General features: G+C 36.5%; 1 protein-coding gene across 1 annotated transcript in view; it reads right to left on the bottom strand.

Annotated features, from left to right (window-relative positions):
* The window catches only part of NSMAF (neutral sphingomyelinase activation associated factor), a 90,689-nt gene that overhangs the window by 6,129 nt on the left and 62,492 nt on the right, over positions 1 to 22,068 (bottom strand). The window contains exons 13-28 of the mRNA XM_044666196.1: positions 20,791 to 20,967; positions 18,274 to 18,353; positions 17,238 to 17,328; positions 17,082 to 17,145; positions 16,388 to 16,439; positions 16,162 to 16,282; positions 15,620 to 15,751; positions 14,027 to 14,069; positions 13,415 to 13,578; positions 9,536 to 9,635; positions 7,527 to 7,585; positions 4,146 to 4,213; positions 3,014 to 3,081; positions 2,395 to 2,518; positions 1,876 to 1,959; positions 94 to 244 (exon numbers count right to left, since the gene is read on the bottom strand). Of these exons, the coding sequence (XP_044522131.1) occupies positions 94 to 244; positions 1,876 to 1,959; positions 2,395 to 2,518; positions 3,014 to 3,081; positions 4,146 to 4,213; positions 7,527 to 7,585; positions 9,536 to 9,635; positions 13,415 to 13,578; positions 14,027 to 14,069; positions 15,620 to 15,751; positions 16,162 to 16,282; positions 16,388 to 16,439; positions 17,082 to 17,145; positions 17,238 to 17,328; positions 18,274 to 18,353; positions 20,791 to 20,967 (1,578 nt within the window). The remainder of the gene's footprint in view (positions 1 to 93; positions 245 to 1,875; positions 1,960 to 2,394; positions 2,519 to 3,013; positions 3,082 to 4,145; positions 4,214 to 7,526; positions 7,586 to 9,535; positions 9,636 to 13,414; positions 13,579 to 14,026; positions 14,070 to 15,619; positions 15,752 to 16,161; positions 16,283 to 16,387; positions 16,440 to 17,081; positions 17,146 to 17,237; positions 17,329 to 18,273; positions 18,354 to 20,790; positions 20,968 to 22,068) is intronic.

Below are 22,068 nucleotides of genomic sequence, written 5' to 3'. Positions count from 1 at the left end.
AGTAAGTGGGTGTGTGATGCGGCGGGGGCAGGAGATGGGGGAAAGGGGTGTCTGATCTGCACGCTGGCATCCAAAGAAGGAAAGGATACGTACCAGGACTAAAAGCAGCACTGTACACAGTTCCTGAGTGACACGCTATCTGATGTAACATAGTGGCAGTAGAAAGGTCCCAAATATTAACGCTGCCTTCTTTAGTACCCGACACGAGGAGCGTGCTGGCAGCATTTAAACTGATTGTATCTACCTAGGAAAGGAAGTACACTGATGAGCATCCTGGACAGAAGTGAACAGGCACAGCGACATGTCACTATGGAGCTGGTTCTCACATTTAGTTCTAATGTTATTCATTCAACTTTGTGCTATGTCCACATTTTCTTTCCTTTGGTGTGGCTAGGACAGATATTTCCTAAGACTGTACACTTCTAGGAGGAAATGATTATTCCTATTTCTTAAGAGATTAAACTTTTTCTAGGCTGCCAGAAATGAAGTGTTGCTGGAGTGATATTTTCTTTTTTTTTTCTTTTTTCAAAATTTAAAACCCTTATCTTCTGTCTTGGAATCAATACTGTGTATTGGTTCCAAGGTAGAAAGTGGTAAGGGTAGGCAATGGGGGTCAAGTGACTTGCCCAGAGTCACACAGCTGGGAAGTGTCTGAGGCCATATTTGAACCTAGGACCTCCCATCTCTAGGCCTGGTTCTCAATCCACTGAGCTACCCAGCTGCCCCCTGGAGTGATATTTTCTTGAAAACAAAATAAATCTGTGAGTAAAAACAACATAGGCAGCTGACAAATTGTTTGAAATATGATTTAGAGCAGTGGTTCCCAAACTTTTTTGGCCTACCACCCCCCTTTCCAGAAAAAATATTACTTAGCCCCCTGGAAATTAATTTTTTTTAAATTTTAATAGCAATTAATAGGAAAGATAAATGCATCTATGGCCATCACTGCCCTCCTGGATCGCTCCATCACCCACGGGGGGGCGGTAGCGCCCACTTTGGGAATCACTGATTTAGAGTAATAGAAATGGGTTATGCAAAACACCAACCACTTGACAGAACAGGCAAATGATTAGTAATCAAGTTTATAACCTTTGAACAATGTTAACCATTTAAAAGCTGCAGCATACATTTGTTGACATACATATAAAAACAGGGATGAAAATAGAGATCAAATTACATATAGGAGGCAATAAAACATGGCAAAAAGAATACCAGCTTAGAAGCTAGGAGGCCTGAGTTCAAGTCCTGGTTCCCTCTTACTTCTCTCCTATATACAATCTCCTTCCCCCACAGACACAAACATATAGACACAGAGAAGACAGACAGACACAGACACATACTTATTTGCTATGTGACTCTGGGAATGTCACTTAACCCTATTTGCCTCAATTTCCTTATCTGTAAAATGAGCTAGAAAAGAAACTGGAAAACTATTCCTGTATCTTTGCCCAGAAAACCCCAAATGGGGTCACAGAATTGGACATGACTGAAATGACTGAACAATAACAACTGAGATTCCTCATCTGAAAAAAGAGTGTTGGATGAAATGATTCCTGTAGTCTCTTCTAGCTTTAACATTTTACAGGTAACTATCATAGGCAGATAAAATATTTGTCCAAAAGCTCAATAATGACTCAAGAATCCACATATTGAATTTCTCCTCTATGGTCTGTTGGACAGATGATAGAAAGCAATGAAATATGCAAGTATGGGAAGCAGAAGGGAGACAAAGAAATCATGGTTCCTGGGCATTTTTATAAGGCTGTCACCTGAAACAGCATTAATAGTAGAATTTTTTTAAAAATATGTGTGCATACACACACATGTATGCATGGGACAAGCTATCTCCTCAATTTTATTCTTGTCCATACTCACACTGACATCATGTTCCAACTCAGCCAGCAGTTCAAAATGATGTCTTTTGGTCCCTGTCATCTCCAAAGGAACACAGGACCACACCTAAGATGAAAGCAGACTATGAAATATTTACTAATGGCACTATTACCATTTCTACCTCTAGCTGGACCAGACAATCTTGGAGCTCCTTCTAGCTCTAAAAGCATACACACCCTACAACTTACTGCTGAGGCTAGATGTCATAATTAAATATAGATATCATGGTAACTTTCCTATGATTACATACTACAAAAAACCCAAGGAGACAATATCATATTAGCTGTGTTGAAATATCACTGAATAGTTAGTGAAAAGCCAAGAGCAAATAAACACTTTAATAAATATTAAGATGACAATCAGTTGTATAATAATGTGTTATTCATAATACTTTAAAGTTTTCATTTTTGGAAAATTTATATTTAGAAAAATTTTAGAAAATTTAGAAAAATTATATAGAAAAATGTGTATATATACATATATATATATGTATATACCAACCTTCACTGTAGAGTCCCAAGACGCAGAATAAAGCCTATTGTTATGCCAAGAGATTTTACTAACAGCATCATCATGTCCCATTAATGTATCTTGCCGTCTTCCAAATGCTATGGAATAAAAATAGCTTAAGAAAAAAGATAATGAGTTATTAAAATATCATTTGAAACTGATTTTATTGCTCTTTTAAATACATACTCAAGAATGTTCAATTGCAATGTTCAATTTTGAATCTACTAAGTGGTTAACACTTTGTCATATATCATGTATTCCTGATCTCATAGACCCTATGACTTTAAAATATGAAATTAAGACATAAAGATAAAGTGGCTTTTTCTTTGGGGCTTAAGCTTCAATGTAAGAGACTCTACACTTGATAGGATTTAGATTTAATTTGTATATTGCTTAGTTTTTCCTAATATGAATTTTTTCATGGTGTTTTAATAGATCCTATTTGTACATTTTTAAAAAGTCACCCAATATTGGTTTTCTAAAATGGGGTAGAGTGTGGGGAGGGTGTGAAGTCTCCTCAATTTCAATCTGCATCTTTCTAAGCCCTCATAATATATCTTCAGTGCAGTTGGCAATATCACATATAAAAGCAAAATGTAATGATACTCACACATTATTATCCCATGAAGAACTTATGACAGTGTTATCTCCTGGTAAAACTAAACAAGATGATAAAGCCTGAAATATGTTTTAAAAAAACAAAGATTTAACTTGAATGATTTACAGATGATTCATAATGCTTTAACACATGGAAGTACAATATTATTATATGGCTTTGTTTCTTTTTCTTTTTGAAAAAAATTGACTACCCAAATTCTGTATTCTATTTCATTTGCAATGATTAGTTAATCCTTAATTAGCTTCCAAATTACCCATCTTTATTAGCTAATCCTATTACTCTCTATTGCCCTTTCCTTATATCTACCCGTCCCCTTATCACTAGGCAAAATATGAAAACATGCTCAAGCATAACAGATAGATATCTAAGTATAACATCAGCTTCTAAAGACATTCGCACATAAGAATCTACTTTATGGAAAAGCCATTTAGTCTGATGGGTTATAGATGTACAAATCACCAGAGCTCCAGTGAAGTAGAGAAATTATTTCCATAGAACCAACCTAGCTAGAAGTCTGAATGAGATGGGAATCAGTAACTCCATTTTCTTCTGATGAGAGGGCTACCCAGCTTTATCATCTGTACTGTTACTCCCTTCTAAGAGACTCATACTGCCTGTCTCTATGCCCCCAAATCCCTTAGTATTATCATTTTAACTACACATGTAACCTCTGGGTCTTCCTATTAACCCCTCTGTGATGACTCCTCAATTCTTGGTCTTGCCATATGCCCTAGAGCTGAACTTCATTTCATGTGTTGTCTCCCCCAAATTAGGATGTGAGTTCCTTAAGAATAGATACTTTTCAGCTTCTCCCATTTAAACACTTCAAAATATAGCCCAGTACATGGCACACAGTTAAGTGCTTAGCTCTTATTCATACATTCATTAATTCACTTCTAGGTTATATCTAAATATATAATAGCATTAGAAAGGAAAAAAAACATGATAGAACTTCAAAATGGACTACTTTAATAATTTAGCCCAACACATAATAATTCACTGTTGGGACAAATGAAAGAGAAATGAAATCTAGCATCAAACCACTATAGACTATGAAACTGCTAATTGCTAACATGGATACCCATCAAAATCCAATTCAAAATCAGACTTAAAATTAACTCACCATATTTGAAAATGATATACTTCTTTGCAGTGTTCTAGATTCTTTAGAAAACATCTTCAAAGTAGAATCTAATGCAATTATTGAGAAAAGAAATATATTAGAGAACTATCTATCAATTAAAGTTACATAATAATGGAATGGGCTGCCTCTTGAAAGAAGTAATGATTTCTGTCCACTGAGATGTTTGTTCAAGCAGACGGGGTGATTATATATCAAAGATATTGTATTAATTTCTTGTACTAGAAAAAGCAGTGTGGCCTAATTGGCAAGTGAGGTCCTCATCAACTCTATAATTCTAAGATTTATTGTTCTATGCCAAGAAAAGTATTTACAGAACCAAATCAAGATATTGTATAATTTTCCTCACATTTCAACATGATCTAATAAAAAATCTGAAAGTAAAGCTAATAATAGAAGGGAGCTTAGAGGAAAAAAGTGAACTTTTAAAACAGGTTTAACTTGTACTGTGTTAAAATATTCCATCTAAAACATAAAAAAAAATGAAAAATAGCTTAATATTTACAGACCCTATAATTATGTTTGATAATGATGGGAAAGGAAGCCTAATTAAAGGTATCACCAATTTTCTTAAAGAGAATAATTCAGAGGCCCTTTACTCTAGCTTTTAATTTATTTGCTCATTGCAAACTTTTAAATGTTCCTCAAATCAATTTAAATCATTATTTCTATGCCACCATCTCTGACCTTTTGGCGCATATAGTATGTGAGATTTACACATAAATTTTAATGTCAAAACATGCAACAACGAAAGTTGTTAGAAATGTTAGTCTTAATTACTGGACTGTGTTCCGTATGCTACAACTTAAAGGGAACTGTAAAGAAAATAATCATACTGGTATTTATGGAAAGCAATTACATATTCTGCATAATGTAGAAAGTTCTCTGACACTAACTTAGAAAACAAAAATATGAAATACATTGCAAACACACTGACAGTGAATTCTTTCTGTGAAGTTACAGTCAACCTATTTATGTTCCACCTCAGATGCCTCATTATGTTCCTGAGGTGACTCTAATGGAGCACAAGGGCCTACCAGGCTTCAAAGATGGATTTGGCAATGGACCAAATACTTGCTGTCTATAGAGAAGTATACTGACTTTCAGAAAAGCTCAGCACCAAAGTTGGCTAACAGCTGAGTAATTTTTCATTCATGGCAACTCTTAAAGGTCATTAGTTAAAAAAAGTAGTTGCAACCTGTCTTGGTGGAAGAAGTATCTTCATAAGTGAAATTACAGATCACGAAAGTATTAAAAGAAATAGAAATTCTTACCATGATTTACAACCACTTTGGGATGGCTAAGAGTTAAGGAAATGAACTGTAAATTCACTGTTCTCCATCAGTGGGTCTAGATCCCATTCCAAGAAGCACTCCAACCATGCTTTAACATGATTTACTTTTAGAATTCAAACCATGGTCATTTGGTCCTTTTCAGGAATATGCCATGTTATATTTCTTTTTTAAAATCCCTCACCCTTCCGCCTTAGAATCCATACTGTGTATTGGTTCCAAGGCAGAAGAGTGGTAAGGACTAGGCAATGGGGGGTTAAGTGATTTGCCCAAGGTCACACAGCTGGGAAGTGTCTGAGGCCAGATTTGAACCTAGGACCTCCTGTCTCTAGGCCTGGTTCACAATCCACTGAGCCACCTAGCTGGCCCCATGTTATTTTTTTTTAATGAAATTTAATGAGGCAGAGAGGGATGAGGGCAAACTAAACTATAATTTATTTTCTATAAGTATCAGGAAGATAATTTTCATAGGATCAAAAATGTCTACTATATAATAGAAATGATAATGTTAAATTTGAATGCAGGAATTAACCTCATATGTAATTTGTTTTCTTGGGCTTTCCCCTAAGGTGAAAAGAATATTTATCAGGATTCCCTGCTGTGTGGATTTGGTCAGCTTTTCTTCAAGTCCTATCCTACCCAAGGTAAGCTAGTTTTTAAGGGCACTGAAAATGTCTGAGATGTGCTATTCTCCGAGCCTTCTGAGCAGAATTTCAGCAGTATACCAACACTAGCATAAGACAGCTCTGTCCTCACTAATTATCCTGGCCCTGTGATATCAAAGAAACCCTCTTTTGCTTAGTGATAGATGGACAAGTATTTTATTTTTTGTTTCAATCTTCAATCTAAGCTATCAGACTGACCCATGACCAACCCTCAGCTATTACCTCCCCATATCCAAACACATTTAACAATGAAAATAATAGAATGTTCAGGTTGTATTAGGAATGAACATATCACTAACAGGGATTCTTAAAAAAAAAGATGAAATAGTAAAAACAAAAGTTTTTAAAATATTGTACATTTTATGAATAAATAAAAAACAATAATACTCAGTTAAAAACTTCAAGATTAAGAGCTTAGAGCTAGGAATGTTAAGATTTACCAGGCTATAAAAAGATTAATGAAGGATCTTAAACCAACTGTTTCAGACTAGCCCAGCTAAGAATACAAGGCCCTATTTAGAGATGCATTTAACTCTGGGCATAAAGACTAGGGTTATGGCAAATCACAAATGAATGAATGTTCTGGCAAAAGATCATTGCTTACTTCTTTCATAAGGAAAGCCTTTGTATAATTTGGGAAACTAAAGGAGTCCAATGAAGAATCAGTGTTAACTTCTTTTGATTGGCTTTATAATCATGTCTGTCCTTTGTGGGAATTTGTTTTGGAACAGCTGAAGTAAGCATTTTTTGTGCATGTAAAAGAGATGAAGAATCATGAATGATAAAATATGCTACAAAAAAAGTATCTAATAGCAGTGCATAGGCTTATTTGATAGTGTTTGGTAAAAAAAAAAAGTATGTTTCTGGACTAATGGGACAGAAAAAAACATTTAACAAGATTGGGAGCTAATGGGCTGCTTAATTAAAAGTAGATTTCTTAAAATGAACTTTCCAGGAATCTTTCGAATATGGGAATAGATAAAATACCAACAAATCAAGTGAGTCACACAGTTAGAAAGTGTCTGAGGTGAGATTTGAATCCAGGTCCTCCCAACTCCAGGTCTGGCTCTCTATCCACTGAGATACCTAGCCGCCCCTTACTGCCCATTGTTTAAAATGCTCCTACCTACTAGATACTTCAGAGTATTTCATTAATCTTGTTAAGATATAACGATACAAATTATGATGATGATAGATAGACAACAATATCTTGGGCAATACCCCCCTCTCTTTTTGGTCAGAATTTCCTTTGAGTCTTCAAAATTTTGTGACTCATCAGTTCTCTGAGAATTTCTGCTTTCTGGTTTCTTCCTGGTGTAAAGGGGAATCAAAGTTAGGGAAACTGAATTTTAGGTTTAGTTGTATTGTTGGGATTCACCTCTCACTTTTTACATTGTAAGACAAACCTTGTGATGTTGTGAAGACTGAAGACCCATTATAAGAGACTGCTATTCCAGTAACTGCCCTGTTTTAAAAACAAGGTTACAGATCAGTTATCGATCCTACTTGTAAGCAATTTAGCCTATCCCTCAAGACCCATGACCCTCTTTCCTTCTTATGCCTCCCTTATGGATTCCTAATTCTTTTGTCCTAGGCAAATTTACTCATTGTTACTCAATTGCCCCACATCAGCTTACATCCTTTGGCTCTAAAAGTATTTTAAGGCTAGGAAACATTCCTCTTCCAAGTCACCACAGCTGGCTTCATTAAAACAACAATTCACACAATATCTTCCTCAAGTGGGAAGTGGCAGATTTCCCCCTACTCCACTGAAATGAAATGAAATATTATGAATAAGCAGATGAATCTGCCACCAGTCTTGCTCCCCTGGGATCTGGGATGTTAAAGATATTTGTGCAATTGTCTGTTTTCCTGGGTGTTCTTTAAAGGGTTTCATCACATTTATGTCACCATCTCCTTGAAGCTCCAAAAGGGCAAAAGGATAGTTTGGAAAAAAATAGTACCGAGCTGCTGGGCTTAAGATGACACTGTTTAACCATGGCCATCAGAACTTGTCCTTGTAATCATTTCTCCATAGCAATGGAAACATTTGTGCACTCAGATAAATGGCATCCATTTGAGACAGGGAAGAGAGCCACAGGTTTATGGTCTTTGGTCATGGAATATCTGGTTATTCATACATTTCCAAACTTTGTAAAATCTTAGTAAAATCCATGCTCTGTAGCTACTGGCTACAAGCATATTCAATAAATGAGTTCAGATGAAATCTATCCGAAAACTGAAATTTCTCATTCCCTAAAATGCCTCTCCCCCTGACCACACCAACTTTCCAAAGAAAATGAATCTCAAAGTATCCCTGATAAAACTCATGAACAGAATAATATGGCTCAAGAGTATAAAATATGCCAACCCACAAAATCACTCTTCAGTAGAAGTCAAACACTGTAGCTTCCTTCTCCTACATTCTTTCTCCCCTGAAAGGTGAAAATAATAATTTCAAAACCTGCCCAAAGGGACTAAGGGAGTTTCTGAAAAACTTGTTTTAAGGCTTAAAATTATTTGTGGAGAAGAAACTTCTGGTAAGAGTATATAGGGAAGAAGGATAGTGAAGTGGAAAAGGATTTTAAGCCAGGACATCTGGGTTAAAATCCTGGACATGCCACTTACTGTAACCTGTATGACCTTGGGCAAATCATTTAACTCCTGGATTTCAGTTTCCTTATCTGTAAAATGAGGGAGTTGCATTTGATTATTTCTAAGATCCTTTCCAATCCTACATCTACAATTCATCATAATATAGAATTACCATAAATGGGTAAAGGTGGAAGCCTTTGACATCTAGGAGTGGGATCTAAAACATAACAACACAATTTAATTCCCTTTTCCACACCCCCTCTCACACACAATAGGAAAGTACTTGGAAACCTAAATATCAGAAGATTAAAGTTGGAATAGTTCTGAAAGGTAATCTGGTTTAAACTGTGCTTTGTAAAAGTAAGAAAACTGAGGCCCCTGGGGTTTAAGTGACTTGCCCAAAGTCACCCAGCTAGGTAGTGAAAGTGTAGGACCAAGTCTCCTGATACTGTCCTGCTTCTTTCCTAAGAACCCTAAGTTCTGATATTAATTTTTTTACTCATTTACCTGTGCAAGAAGTCACTTAATATCTCTGGGTCTAAGTTTGTTCAATTATAAAATGAGGAGGTTGAACTAAGTTTTAAAATCCTAAGATGCTACAAAGGAATCAAGCGGTGGATGTTTCCACATGGTGATCCAAAAACCAGACTCAGGGTCACATTGTAAGACCTCTAGCCTAGATCACTACACACATCTTTGGAGATAGAATAATATCTTTTCCTAGTTCAGATAAACACACGAATAGGTTATAACATAGGTTGCAAAATCTTAACTTTTGCAAAATCTACCAGGTGGCCAAAGTTCAAGTTAAGACTCTTACTCTTTGTGAATTTTATAGGTCTCGTATAGCTTCAATTTGGTGATATTATTCCAGGCAAGTGTTCTGCTTTCTTCAGTCAAGTCTTCAAATGACTCTTCACCTGGTGAGACTAAAATCATTGCTAAATTAGTTATAACTAAAGGAAAAAAAACTACTCCCCTCTACCTTCCAAGTCCTTAATGGCTCTAAATGCACATATATCACACAATGATTTATTACAATATCCAAGGAAAATATTAGCAACAATGTGACTACTTCTTGTTATCAAGAAAGTGTGGTTTGATCTTCTGAATCTTTAGGTTAAAGGAAGGAATGAAGGTGATTGAGGTGGTAGGAAAGGAATGGAAGGGATAGCTAAGTTTAGGGAGGAATGAACAAGGCGGTATTAGGATGGTAAGGGTACAGGTGAGGTATTCAGGAGAGGCAGCTAGCATAGACTAGACACTCAGGCTAGAGACAGAGGATACTGGGGGAAATAGGCTGAACCCTTCCAGGCAGGAAAAGTACTTCTTTAGACAAAAGGAATAGGGCCAGACAGAAATGATTGAAATCTGACTTGAGGGCTTTCTTGTCAGTTTCCCAAGTCCTCAAAGGAGGAACCACAAGGCTCCTCCCTGTCAGTGAAACTGAAGGGATTCTGGAGGAAGCTTTGGGCAACTACTTCCTCCCAAGATGGATGCCTCCAGTTCCCTCAAGAAATAGAGAATAATTCCTTCCGCTTCAACCCTTGCCTAATTTTCAACACAATGATTCACCAGAGGGTTTGATTAGGTAACAAAGAGGTTTATTAATGTTCAGGGTTAGTCAGAGGGAGAGAAGGGTTTGGGGTTTCTGACAGCTGCTAGGGAGAAACTCAAGATGGGGGAGGGTCACAGGAATGGGTTAGACTGAGAGAGAACCTACTCTCTCAGCCAGGGAAGATTTGGCTACTTTTAAAATAGAGGGTATACTAAATCAATAAAGCAAGGGAAGGTTTGATTCAAGGATGTCCTACTTGCCTAATGGGAAACTAATCTCACAAAGTCTATTCACTAAAAACCCAAAAGCCTCCCTTCCTCCCAGAACCCACAGGAAAACAGGAAAGGTAACTGGGGAATAGTATGGAGAAGGTCAGGGAGAGGTCTAGAGAAAATTAGCTAAGTTCAAATTGTCCAGAGACAAGGCACAGGCCAAAAGCAAAGCTGAAAGCCAAAGGCAGAGCTCCAGTTGGTCCTTCCACTCTCCTCAAGCCTCAGGAACCAACTGAACTTTCTCACAGGATTCTAAGGCTTAACTGCCAGAAGTTTTCAGTTAACTTTTGCAAGGGCAAAAGCCTTTATTGCATCTTTGCATTACACTCAATTTCAGGCACATATCCTGTGAAGACGAATTTTTTTCAATGCTTATCACTGGATTTTTAATGTTGTTCCTTAGATGTACTAACCTTTTTTCCTCTGATATTCATTCTTCTAGACCTGTCTGAAACATCTGGCACTATTAGCTATCCTTCTCCTTTAGTTTTTCTTCCTTCCCCTCTAACTTCTGCTTGTCTTCCTCCTAACTTCTTTAGTTGGCTGATCACTAAAGTTCTGCACCCTCAGCTGCTTTTTATCTCTCCTCTAGCAATCTCATTCCTTCCTATAGACAGATTCAACTATAATCTTTAGATGGATGATTCTAAAATCTTTATCTGTAGCCTGACCTCTCTCTCCTAAGAGGAAAATTTATATTTGAAGTTGCTTATAGGACATCTCTGAGGACCAATGTGATATTTAATCATAAACTCATCATGTCCCGAAATGACCTTATTATATACTTTGCTCAATACCTATTTGTCCTTTTCTGACATCTCTATTTCTGTTAGGGTGCTCATTTTTTCATATTCCAAAAATGTATGTTATCTTTGATTCTTCCCTGTCCTCACAATCCAATTAGTTAAAAAAAAACCTTCTCAATTATATGTTCACAGTATCTCATAACCATCCCTTCCCTTTTGGCCCCACTGTTACCATCCTAGTATAGAACATCATCATAGTATACCTGAACTACTACAACAGTCTCCTACAATTTACCCTGCCATCTCTCACCTCCCAGGACTCTTCCTCCTCCAATCTATCCAATCTATTCTCCAAGCCAGACTATTCTTTGTTTGGTCATGTTTTGCTTAAAGCCCTTTGGTGACTCCTGATTCCCCTGCTATCTCAGCATCCAAGGGTAACTCCAATCTGACTATTTTATCTCATACAGCTTTCACATAGTCTCTGTCTCTGTCTCTGTCTCTCTCTCTATATATATATATATTCAAGCAAAACTTCACTAGTCACCATTTCATAAGTCTCTCATTGCTTCAGTGCCTTTGTATATGCTATTCTCTCCATAAAAAACAACCTTCCCTCCCCCTTTATTAGTTGAATTCCTAGCCAGTCTTTAGAGAAGAACTCAAGTTTATCACCTCTTCCATGAAAGCTTTCCTGTTCCTTCCATTCCATAATGACCTTTCCCACTCCTCAAAATTCATATAGTACAACCCTTCCAAGACACTTACACAAATAACTATGATATAACACAATATGTAATCCATGAGGACAGAGATTATTTTTCCTAAATGTTCTATCTTCTCCAATACCTAATATGGAGCATCATCACAGTAGGTAATTGAGAATATGATTTGAATTGAAATTTAAAATAAGGAAAATTTCAAGGATCAATTTCCTAGCCAATAGGATTTCTTTGCACACACTCCATGCCTACTGAATTTTGAGATAGCATAGTTTATTGGATAATACACTGAATTTTGAAGTTAGATCTGATTTTCAAATTCTACCTTAGGCACCAAGAAACTATGCAACTCTAGGAAAATCACTTAACCTTTCTCAATATACTCATCTCTAAAGTAAGGAAGCTGAATTCAATGACTCTAGGCCCTTTTTGTTCTAATCCTATGATCCTAGGAAATAACTTTATAAATCAAAGGTCTTTAAGTGTTTTTTGAACACTAGCTGCTTTTGTTTACTTATTCATTTCTCCTCTGGGTCTCGGTTATATTAAGTTGGCAGTCCTTTATTTTTGCTTTCCTGTTGGGCCAGAGGCACTTGACTTTCTAAAATAATCAGTAGTTTTATAAGTAGTATGATCACATGACTGGTTCCTGAGAAGATGACTTAGCATCAACAGTATAAATATTACCATTAAGTAATCCTATGGCCTTTATAACTTGGCATTTTTAAAGATTTGTAGCCTCACAAAGAGCAACAAGATTCACTGGATATTACTGAATCAAATATTAAAAAAAATTTGTTTATCTATGAAAGAGCACAGTGTGATATTTGCAACCTATCTACCTTGAAAATGCCTGAAAAATATTCTAGGAAATGAGAAAGAAGTAATGTAAAAAGGTTATTTCTATAATACCTATGACAGTGCTGGGCGCACTTAATAATTATTTGTGCAGTCTCTCGGCCTACAAGAATGAATGGAATGTGAATTGTTGCTGATTTCATTTCTGGGTAGGACTGATTAGGTTGCTTGGGGGTGGGGGAAAGGGTTCCTAGCAGCAAAAAATGTCATAAGTGGGGGCTAATAAACATGGGGAAGTGAGGAATCTGAACTGGGACTAAAAACAAGGTATGCTGGACAAGGGAATTAAGGGGAAAAAAGAAGGAACGACATTCACAAAGCAAAAGAACAATACCAAAAATAGCAGTATTTGGATTTCCTATGGTCCCTGACTTAAACCAACAGCTGTTCATGATTTATAAAACCAACATTAAAGTGGAAGAGCCAAAAAAAATCTACTCTAAGCAACACAAAAGGTAATTTCTTTATCCAATCCTCATTTCTAAGAATATAGACTATAAAAGGAAGCCAAAAGGAAGTACATGAGTTCTCTATAAAATTTACCTGGAGAATCTGCTAAGGAAGCACTCTGACTGGAGGGCTGTGACAAGCTTTTAGTCTTTGGGGTGATTCTTCGAGGATGAGGTATCACAAAGAGTTGTTTTGGTGTCTGCCCGAATTCCAAGATTTGGGTCAGCATAGCTACTTTCTCATCAGGATCCTCTATACTTTTAGGTGAAACATAAATTTGGGAGCTGTTAGGTTTTAAGTTTCTTAAAAACATCCAACTCAGATAATATACAGTGGCCGCAAGATAGGTTAGCTCCATTATCTCCTACAGGATAGTGATTCCTTTGTCAATCGACATCATAGCACTTTGTATTTATTATAATTTGCATTCCATTTATTTGTATCTTATCACCCCTATTGCATATTAAGCTCTAAGCACACTGAAGGCCCCAGGGACCCAGCTGTATTACATTTGGATCTGCTGCAGTATATAGTATAGCACACCATACAGAGTAGATATTTAACAAACATCATGCAGAATGAGTCAGCAAACATGACTCACTAAAGTTCTTTAACTTTAGTAATACATTTAAAAAATTAACATGTAAGTACACTGCATTCTTTGTGCCAGTCGAGACATTTAAAAAACCTCAGTCATTTCAGTACCTGTTCAAGTCTACACCTCCTTCATAGGTGAGGGGATGAAATACTGAAAGAAGAAACATAATGTTTAATTGAAAATGTATTAAATTCCCATTGCATATATAACATATACTCTGATCCTAAGAGATCAAGAGGTTAAAGACTTCAAAACCTAATTATCAGAGAACATAAGATTTCAGATTTTTATTTTAACAAACTATACTCATACTAGACCCCAATAAATAGCAAGTGTCTTTAGAACAATAAATAAATCAATAGCCTGGATGACCTGTTGTTTAAGTGCTATTTTTTTCAGTGAGCAAGAACCCATTATTTTTTCATTAAGGGATCTGACTCAATAACCTGAAGCAGTATTGGTAATAGCATCACCCTGTATAATCATGTCAGCAATCTGAACTGTGAGGAAATGGAATTTATACAAGGAAGCCATGAAGGCAAAAGGACAATGGCTTTCATTTCTTATACCCTCTCCCATCTCCCATAAAAGTTTTATGGAGACAAAAAAGTAAATCTAAAGAGAACACAAATGGCCACTTTCGGTTCAACTACAAGTAGACCCTAATGGGTCTCTAAAGTAAACAAAATCCTTTTCTATCATATTTGACTGGATTATATGTGGAGAGGTTGAACAGCTGGGGAGGTGAGAACACAAACAAGATAAAAGACAAATTATATGCAGCCTCTTAGGGTTATAAAGCTAAGGTTCCTTAATTATATCCAAATTTCACTGAAAACTGTATTCTCTCCCTGTTAATTAACACCTAGTTTAGTTCCACTAGTATTTCCCTTGAAGAAATAAAAATTTTTTATTGAATCTACTTTATTGCTAGAGATTTATATTTTAGTCCCTTTTCCTAAAAAGTTGATTGACTCTCTTATTGCCTCCAAGATAAAATACAAACTTTACAGTCTGCCATTTAGAGGCTTTCACAATTTGGCTCCAATTTACCTTTCCACTCATCTCACATTATTTCCTTTCATACACTTGACATTCTACTCAAATTGGACTACTGGCTATTTCATAAACTTGACATCTATCTCCTATCCCTAAACATGTGCACAAACCACCTTCCATCCCTGAAATGCACTCTTTCCTCGCCTCTTCCTCTCATAATTTTATTCTTTCAAGAATCAGCTCAGGGGGCAGCTGGATGGCTCAGCCAAGCCAAGAGACAGGGAGTTCTTAGGTCCAAATCTGGCCTCAGACACTTCCCAGCTGTGTAACCCTGGGAAATTCACCTAACCCTGCCACTGCCTAGCCCTTACCACTCTTCTGCCTTGGAACCAATACAAAGTATTGATTCTAAGATGGAAGGTAAGGGTTAAAAAAAATCAGTTCAGGTACTATCATTTCTAAGAAGTCTTCCCTGATCTCTCCCTCCAGCCACATCTTAAAGTACTTTGTATTTACTTGTTTGTGTCCATTTTGTATCCCCAAAGTAGAACATAAGCTCCTTAAGGGCAAGGACTATTAGATTTTTGTCTTTGTATCCTTAACACCTGGCACTATGTTCTGCAAAAAAAGGGGTATTTAATCAGTGTTGGATTGTTTTCACCAAATAATATAAATGACATTTAGATGGATTTGTTACATACTATTATGGGCTCCAATGGCTTCATTTCCTTTTTGCTTGTAGCCAAATATTAAATCAATCCATTCATGAAGATGTTCTGATACATAATTGCTTTCTAATGCTTCTTTACTTTTCTGAAGAAAGTCTTTAGGATCTATTAGAACAAAATTAATAGGACAATTGATTCTGGAGTTCCATTCTTTTTTTCTTGTACTTCATTTCTTTCTCTTCCAATCAGATCTATCCTCTGTTTTATGTGGAGACAGAGCAGACAAACCCTTAACAAGATTCAATTTTTATTCATTTGTCCTAGTAAGACCACCTCTGACAGTCGAGAATTATTTTCACAAAATTCAACCTTCTCAAAATATAAAATTCCTTTTATTATCCTAGAAACATAAAAGACTTTAAGTTCTAAATAAGATTTACTTTTCCTCCTAATATTCTCATTAACAATTTTTTTATTTTCATTCAAGAACACTCTAAATAACAAAAGGATATATGGAAATATCTGCAATTATTCTGAACAGCAAAGGTTCCTAGGACTCTGTTGGTCCCATTTACCTGATGCCCATGGTGGGAGTTCTACATCATCAACCATTTTGCCTCCTTGCCTCTTCCCCAAATCCAACTTCAGACTATTGACTAAGAAGCTGAAATCATCACCATAAAATTCTGGAATCAGCTGAAAGTTTCATGGGATTAAAAAAAAAAAAACACCAAACACTGTTAAAAGTCATTATTCAGAAACCATGTGGATGGTGAATCATCAGCTTTCTTACTTACTGACCTCTTTAAAATCAGTTGCACCATCCAAGCAGTTTTTCCAGGTTTCTGCAATACTAAATAAAAATAACAAAACAATAAAACTTAGACTCATCAAGAGATTCAGAACTTTAATCTATTATATTTCACATTATTCAACACTGAAAAATGAAGTCTATTTTAATATTAATATATATGCATATATATGAGTGTGTGTATACATATATATATAGAGAGAGAGAGAGAGAAAGAGAGAGAGATTGAGAGAAAGAGAAAGAAAGAGGGATATTTATGACAAACCTATTGAACATTCTGTCTGCATGATCAAATCTTCCATTCTGAAGGCAAAGCATATGCTCTGGTGCTGAAAAGAAAAGTCAAAGAACCACGTTCAATCATTCAAGCATTTGGTATTCAAGTGCATCAAAACTTAATAGGTACAAAAATAGATCTTACCAATCCTAACAAGATAAAAGAGCACATAGCCTGGGGAAGAGTAATGACTTCCATACATAAATTTTGGGTCTGGCATTTCCTGATAGCGTATCTATAACATATGAAAGAAAACATTGTTCTAAGTCAGCAATGAAAAAAAGAGCAACTCCTGTGCACCTGAAGAAAATGAAATTNAGAGAGAGAGAGAGAGAGAGAGAGAGAGAGAGAGAGAAAGAGAGAGAGATTGAGAGAAAGAGAAAGAAAGAGGGATATTTATGACAAACCTATTGAACATTCTGTCTGCATGATCAAATCTTCCATTCTGAAGGCAAAGCATATGCTCTGGTGCTGAAAAGAAAAGTCAAAGAACCAAGTTCAATCATTCAAGCATTTGGTATTCAAGTGCATCAAAACTTAATAGGTACAAAAATAGATCTTACCAATCCTAACAAGATAAAAGAGCACATAGCCTGGGGAAGAGTAATGACTTCCATACATAAATTTTGGGTCTGGCATTTCCTGATAGCGTATCTATAACATATGAAAGAAAACATTGTTCTAAGTCAGCAATGAAAAAAAGAGCAACTCCTGTGCACCTGAAGAAAATGAAATTATGAAAATGTGCCTAAAAGGCATTTAATATCCTAGAAGGGGCTGAGGGCAGGAGGAAGTATAAAGCAAGAAAGAAAACATTTTTTCCTGATTTCTCAAAATATGAAGTGAAGTGTTTCTTCCTTCCAAAATTCTCTTTCACAAGTGAGGGGCAGGAATATTCAAGGACAACTATGCAAACACTACAAACAAATACTACTGGAAGCCAATATTTTTGTGTTTCTTATGTAGAATGCAACTTCAATTTAACAGCAAACAAACATTTGTAATTATTAAAGTGAGTTTTAACTCAAGAAGGTTATCAGACTGAGGGCAATGGAAAGGCACAGTAAGCTGACTGTGACTTAGCCCACTAGGAACTCTTAATTGAGGATTGGTATGACAGAAAAAAAAGATGGACTAGTCACATGGCAAATGAGGGATAGCAGGAAGATCCAGTAGTGCTCTCTACTTCTATCTTTGCAATGTTAGGAGAACTCTAGGAAGGCCTCAAGCATGCTGAGTGAACCCTCTTTGATTATTAACTTTCAGGAAGACATGGATGAAATTTACATACCATGGGTTGTAATCTGCATAATTGGAAAGTTTCGAAATCAATGAAATCACAAATTCATTTAAGTTTCTGAGTAAGATTATTTCCCTGTAAGACTGGACTACTGGCTCTTTTGTTGTCCATCTGATGGCAGAATGCACGGAAACGTTGGAGTGAGGTTATGGGAACGAAAAAAGACAGAAGGGAATATCCTGCTCCTTACATTTCTGGCTTCCTTATTTGAGACATAAAAATGCCTTAGTCACTGCAATAAAGAACAGAAATGGCTCAGGGAATCTCTGACTGAATAAAGACGTCATTGCTCAACTTACCAGTAATCTTTCTAGCCTTTCCTTATTCAGTGCACCTATTGGTTTACTAAGATCCCGGAAGGTTTCAGGATTTGACAAATCTAGAAAACACAACACACAAATTCTACTGCTATTTGAGTAGTACATCTACTGAAGAAACCAAACCAATCTTTCTCACTATCTTGTGTACACACACACACACACACACACACACACACACACACACACACCGCTATCATAATTTGTGGCATATTAAGTTATCAACATTCATCCAAATGGGGGGGGGGGTCTCTCTAAATATTAATGACATCCTAGAGACTTGATAAAAACCTTCCAGTGGAAAAAAGACGAAAGTCTAATTGAAACAAAAAGTGCATTTCCAAAATGCAAGTTGCTTTGCCTTACTTCTTTCACAATTTCAGTATAAACTGTTAAGGGAAGGATGGGAAAGTGATTTTATCATTGAGAAACAAGTTCTTGTACTCTTTTAGGATGTTAATATTAACTGGCTTCTCAAATTGAACAAATGAAGTGTCAACATTTAGCACTTATAAGTAGAATATGACTGCCATCTAACTCATGTGCGCATGCATATATTTTGGAGAATTTACATGAGAACATATTTTTAATTTATTTCCAAAGAATAAAGTATACTTATTTAATATTGGCCCTCATTCCAGTGGCATAGGCTGCAACTTATCCACCTCATAGTAAATGGTTTCAAGAGATGTGGTAATGCAAATCCTACCATCCCTACCAAAAAATAATAGCCTCTTGAAGACCTATTTTTTGATAAGCCCTTCTGAGAAAAAAATCAGTGGATAGCCCATCTCTGAAGCCTTTCTAGTTTTGTAAGACCTGTCAGAGCTTATGCTAAAGTCTCTAAGGTTAGTTCTATACCATAAGGAGACATCAAATCAGTGCCTTGGTAACATGTTTTTTCAAGCAATAAGTAGACATTAGATGCCTTTAAACTATTAACACATACTGAATTATGGACTTAAAGCTGTCATGGGCCTTAGAGATCATCTAGCCTTCTCATTTTATAAAGAAAATGTGTCCCAGGAGTTAAATGGCCTGCAAGTGGCAAAGGAATGATTAGAATCCAGGGCCTGTTATTAGAGATCCCATGTTCTTTCTACTACATCACAGTAAAATGTGCAAAAAAATCTATTGTCATCTTGCCATTAATGAGATTGTAAAACTGAAGATCTTGCATCTCCATCTCTGGATAAATGAACAAATGATGTATTTATTTACTAAGTGCTTACTGTATATAAAGCACTATACTAAGTGCTGGAGATACAATGAGAAAAAAGTAAGATAGCTACTGCTCTCCAAAACCTCACGCAGGGGAGGTTTCAGCTCTTGAGTCTGATGGAGAGGTCCTATGGTCCTTAGGGTACAATGGCAATGCTATTGGTGATGATGCCTCTTTTTAAATGTTATTTCCACTGATAAAATCATATTAGTTTCTTGTGCTAAGCCAATTTGCTAGTGGGATGGAAGCACTGCTGTTCCTAAGACTAGGTTCAAGGTGCTGGACAGTCTCCAACAGTATCTAAGGGTAGATAAGAATCATTGTGGTGGTAATAGTTTGACTTTCCTGGCACATGCTGACTCCTATTTCTCCCAGGCTGACTTGTCTGTCTTATGAGGGGAAATTATTTGGTAAGTAAGCTTCCTGTTCCCCACATAGGCTCCTCCCCAGAGGATGGCCCTGATATTTGGTCTGGAAGCAGGATTAAAATTTAGCATTTAGCACAGTGCCTCACATAATAAAGGCACTTAATAAATATTTAGTGGTTGATGAATTACAATGTATCTATAAAGTAATAAGAGGTTGGACTAGATGAACTCAAAGTCCCTCTCCAGCTCTTAGTCTATGATCCCTAAGACTGGCTAATAAGTTTCTTTTTCTTTCCTTAAAAACAAAACAAAAAAACAACAAGAAAACCTTACCTTCTTGTCTTAAAATCAAAACTGTATTCTAGTTCTAAGGCAGAAGAGTTAAGGGCTAGGCAATGGGGGTTAAGTGACTTGCCCAGGGTCACATAGCTGTGAAGTGTCTGAGGCCAGATTTGAACCTAGGACCTCCCGCCTCTAGGCCTGGCTCTCAATCCACTGAGCTACCCAGCTGCCCCCTAATTAATTTCTTAATACGGCAATTAAAGGAAAAACAAATCATTATCATCATCAACAACCCTCCCCAACCCCCAATTCATTTTTCTTTTTTAAAAGATAAAGACAATCTTCCTAATTGATATCTTTAAAGCACTTTGTGAATCTTTTATCACTTTGTGGGGTAGTAGGAGGGGTTGATATCAAACGTGATTTCATCTGAGTCTTAGGGTCTTGTTTGAGGCACTAATTAAAAAAAGTGTGCTCAAGGTTATACGGTTAGTCTGTGTTACAGGCATAACTTGAACCTACGTCTTCCTGATTCTGAGGATGACCAGCTAGCTATCTACCACATCACCCACCTTTCAAGTATACCACCAGTGTCAGTTATTATCTGAATACATACATGTTATTTACCTAATTCTGCACTGAAATAATCATTTATTATCCATGGAAACACAGGGTACTGGGAAAGGTCATTACAACTCCGATCGGCCAGGTTGTTGAGGTGCAGAAGATACTGATAGTTAGAGATATGCCCTCGCTGCCACTGCAACATGTAACTTTCTGCAGTATGCTCAGTAACGTGGTTTTCTAAAGAGAAAAAACAAAGAACCATTGGAAAGCAAAGCATTTGTTGCCAGAAAACTGACCAATTAGTACAGCTAATACATGGATTTTTATAGACAGACTAATTCATCTATTTTCACCATTTTTGTCTTCTCCTTAGATTATAAATTGCTCAGGACCTGAGCAATTTATATTAGTAAAAGTTAAATATTAGTAAAAGTTCTTATAACATAAAATATTTCAAGGTTCCCATAAAGGAACTCAATTCCTATTACTTATAAAAGTAAGTCAACACATAGCTGGCAACAAATCCTACCCAACTAGCCTCAGAGGAAGTGTCATATTACCTCTGGCATTTGATAACAGGGTTCTTTTAATACAAAAACATAGTGGGGAAAAGCCTTCTTTCCTTGTTTTCTTTAAAACTTGGAAGAGGGATACTGTTGATTACTTGCCAATGACTATATTTGTACAAGAGGCAGTAGGAAGAAAACAAAGCTGTTTATTTGAGAGAAATATGCTGGAAGGTTGAAAATGATTTTTCACCAAATAGTAACGTTTCTCATATTAGGGCATAAAGACTATGGAAAGCTAATGTGAAAAAAACCCCCACAAAACCACAAAAAAACCATTCTAACAAAAATTGTACCAAACCAAACACCAGTCAGACCCTATTTGAGAGTAAATTAATAGGATTTTCCATCTTCTTTAGGAAATTATTTTTTAATTTTATTTATTGAGGCGCCTGGCTCTCCCACATCTCACTCAGGCTTGAATTATAACAGCCATGAAATGGGCCTGACACCCCTTCTGATCAGCAAAGAAGTTTTGACTTGCTCCATCTGCGGGCAGCACTGGTTCACCTTTCCTTAGACAAGCTGGTGGGCTCTCAATCCATAGACTCATCACTTTGGCACTTGACTTAGGGCACTTGATTAGCTTTAGCCCTACTGCAGCTCAGAACTCATGTTTAAGCAATTCACCAGCCTAAACCTTCCCCACCCCCCCAACCCCCCAGGAGCAGAGACTACAGGCCTGTCCCATCATACCAGGTTACTGTTGATACTACCTTATGCTCTGTTTACTTCAAAGTTTACTCCTCAATTTTCTCAAACAGCTAACAGG

The sequence above is a fragment of the Gracilinanus agilis genome, chromosome 1 (genome assembly GCF_016433145.1).
Source record: "Gracilinanus agilis isolate LMUSP501 chromosome 1, AgileGrace, whole genome shotgun sequence".
NCBI classification, from domain to species: Eukaryota; Metazoa; Chordata; class Mammalia; order Didelphimorphia; family Didelphidae; genus Gracilinanus; species Gracilinanus agilis.
This window is presented reverse-complemented; position numbering and strand designations above follow the sequence as displayed.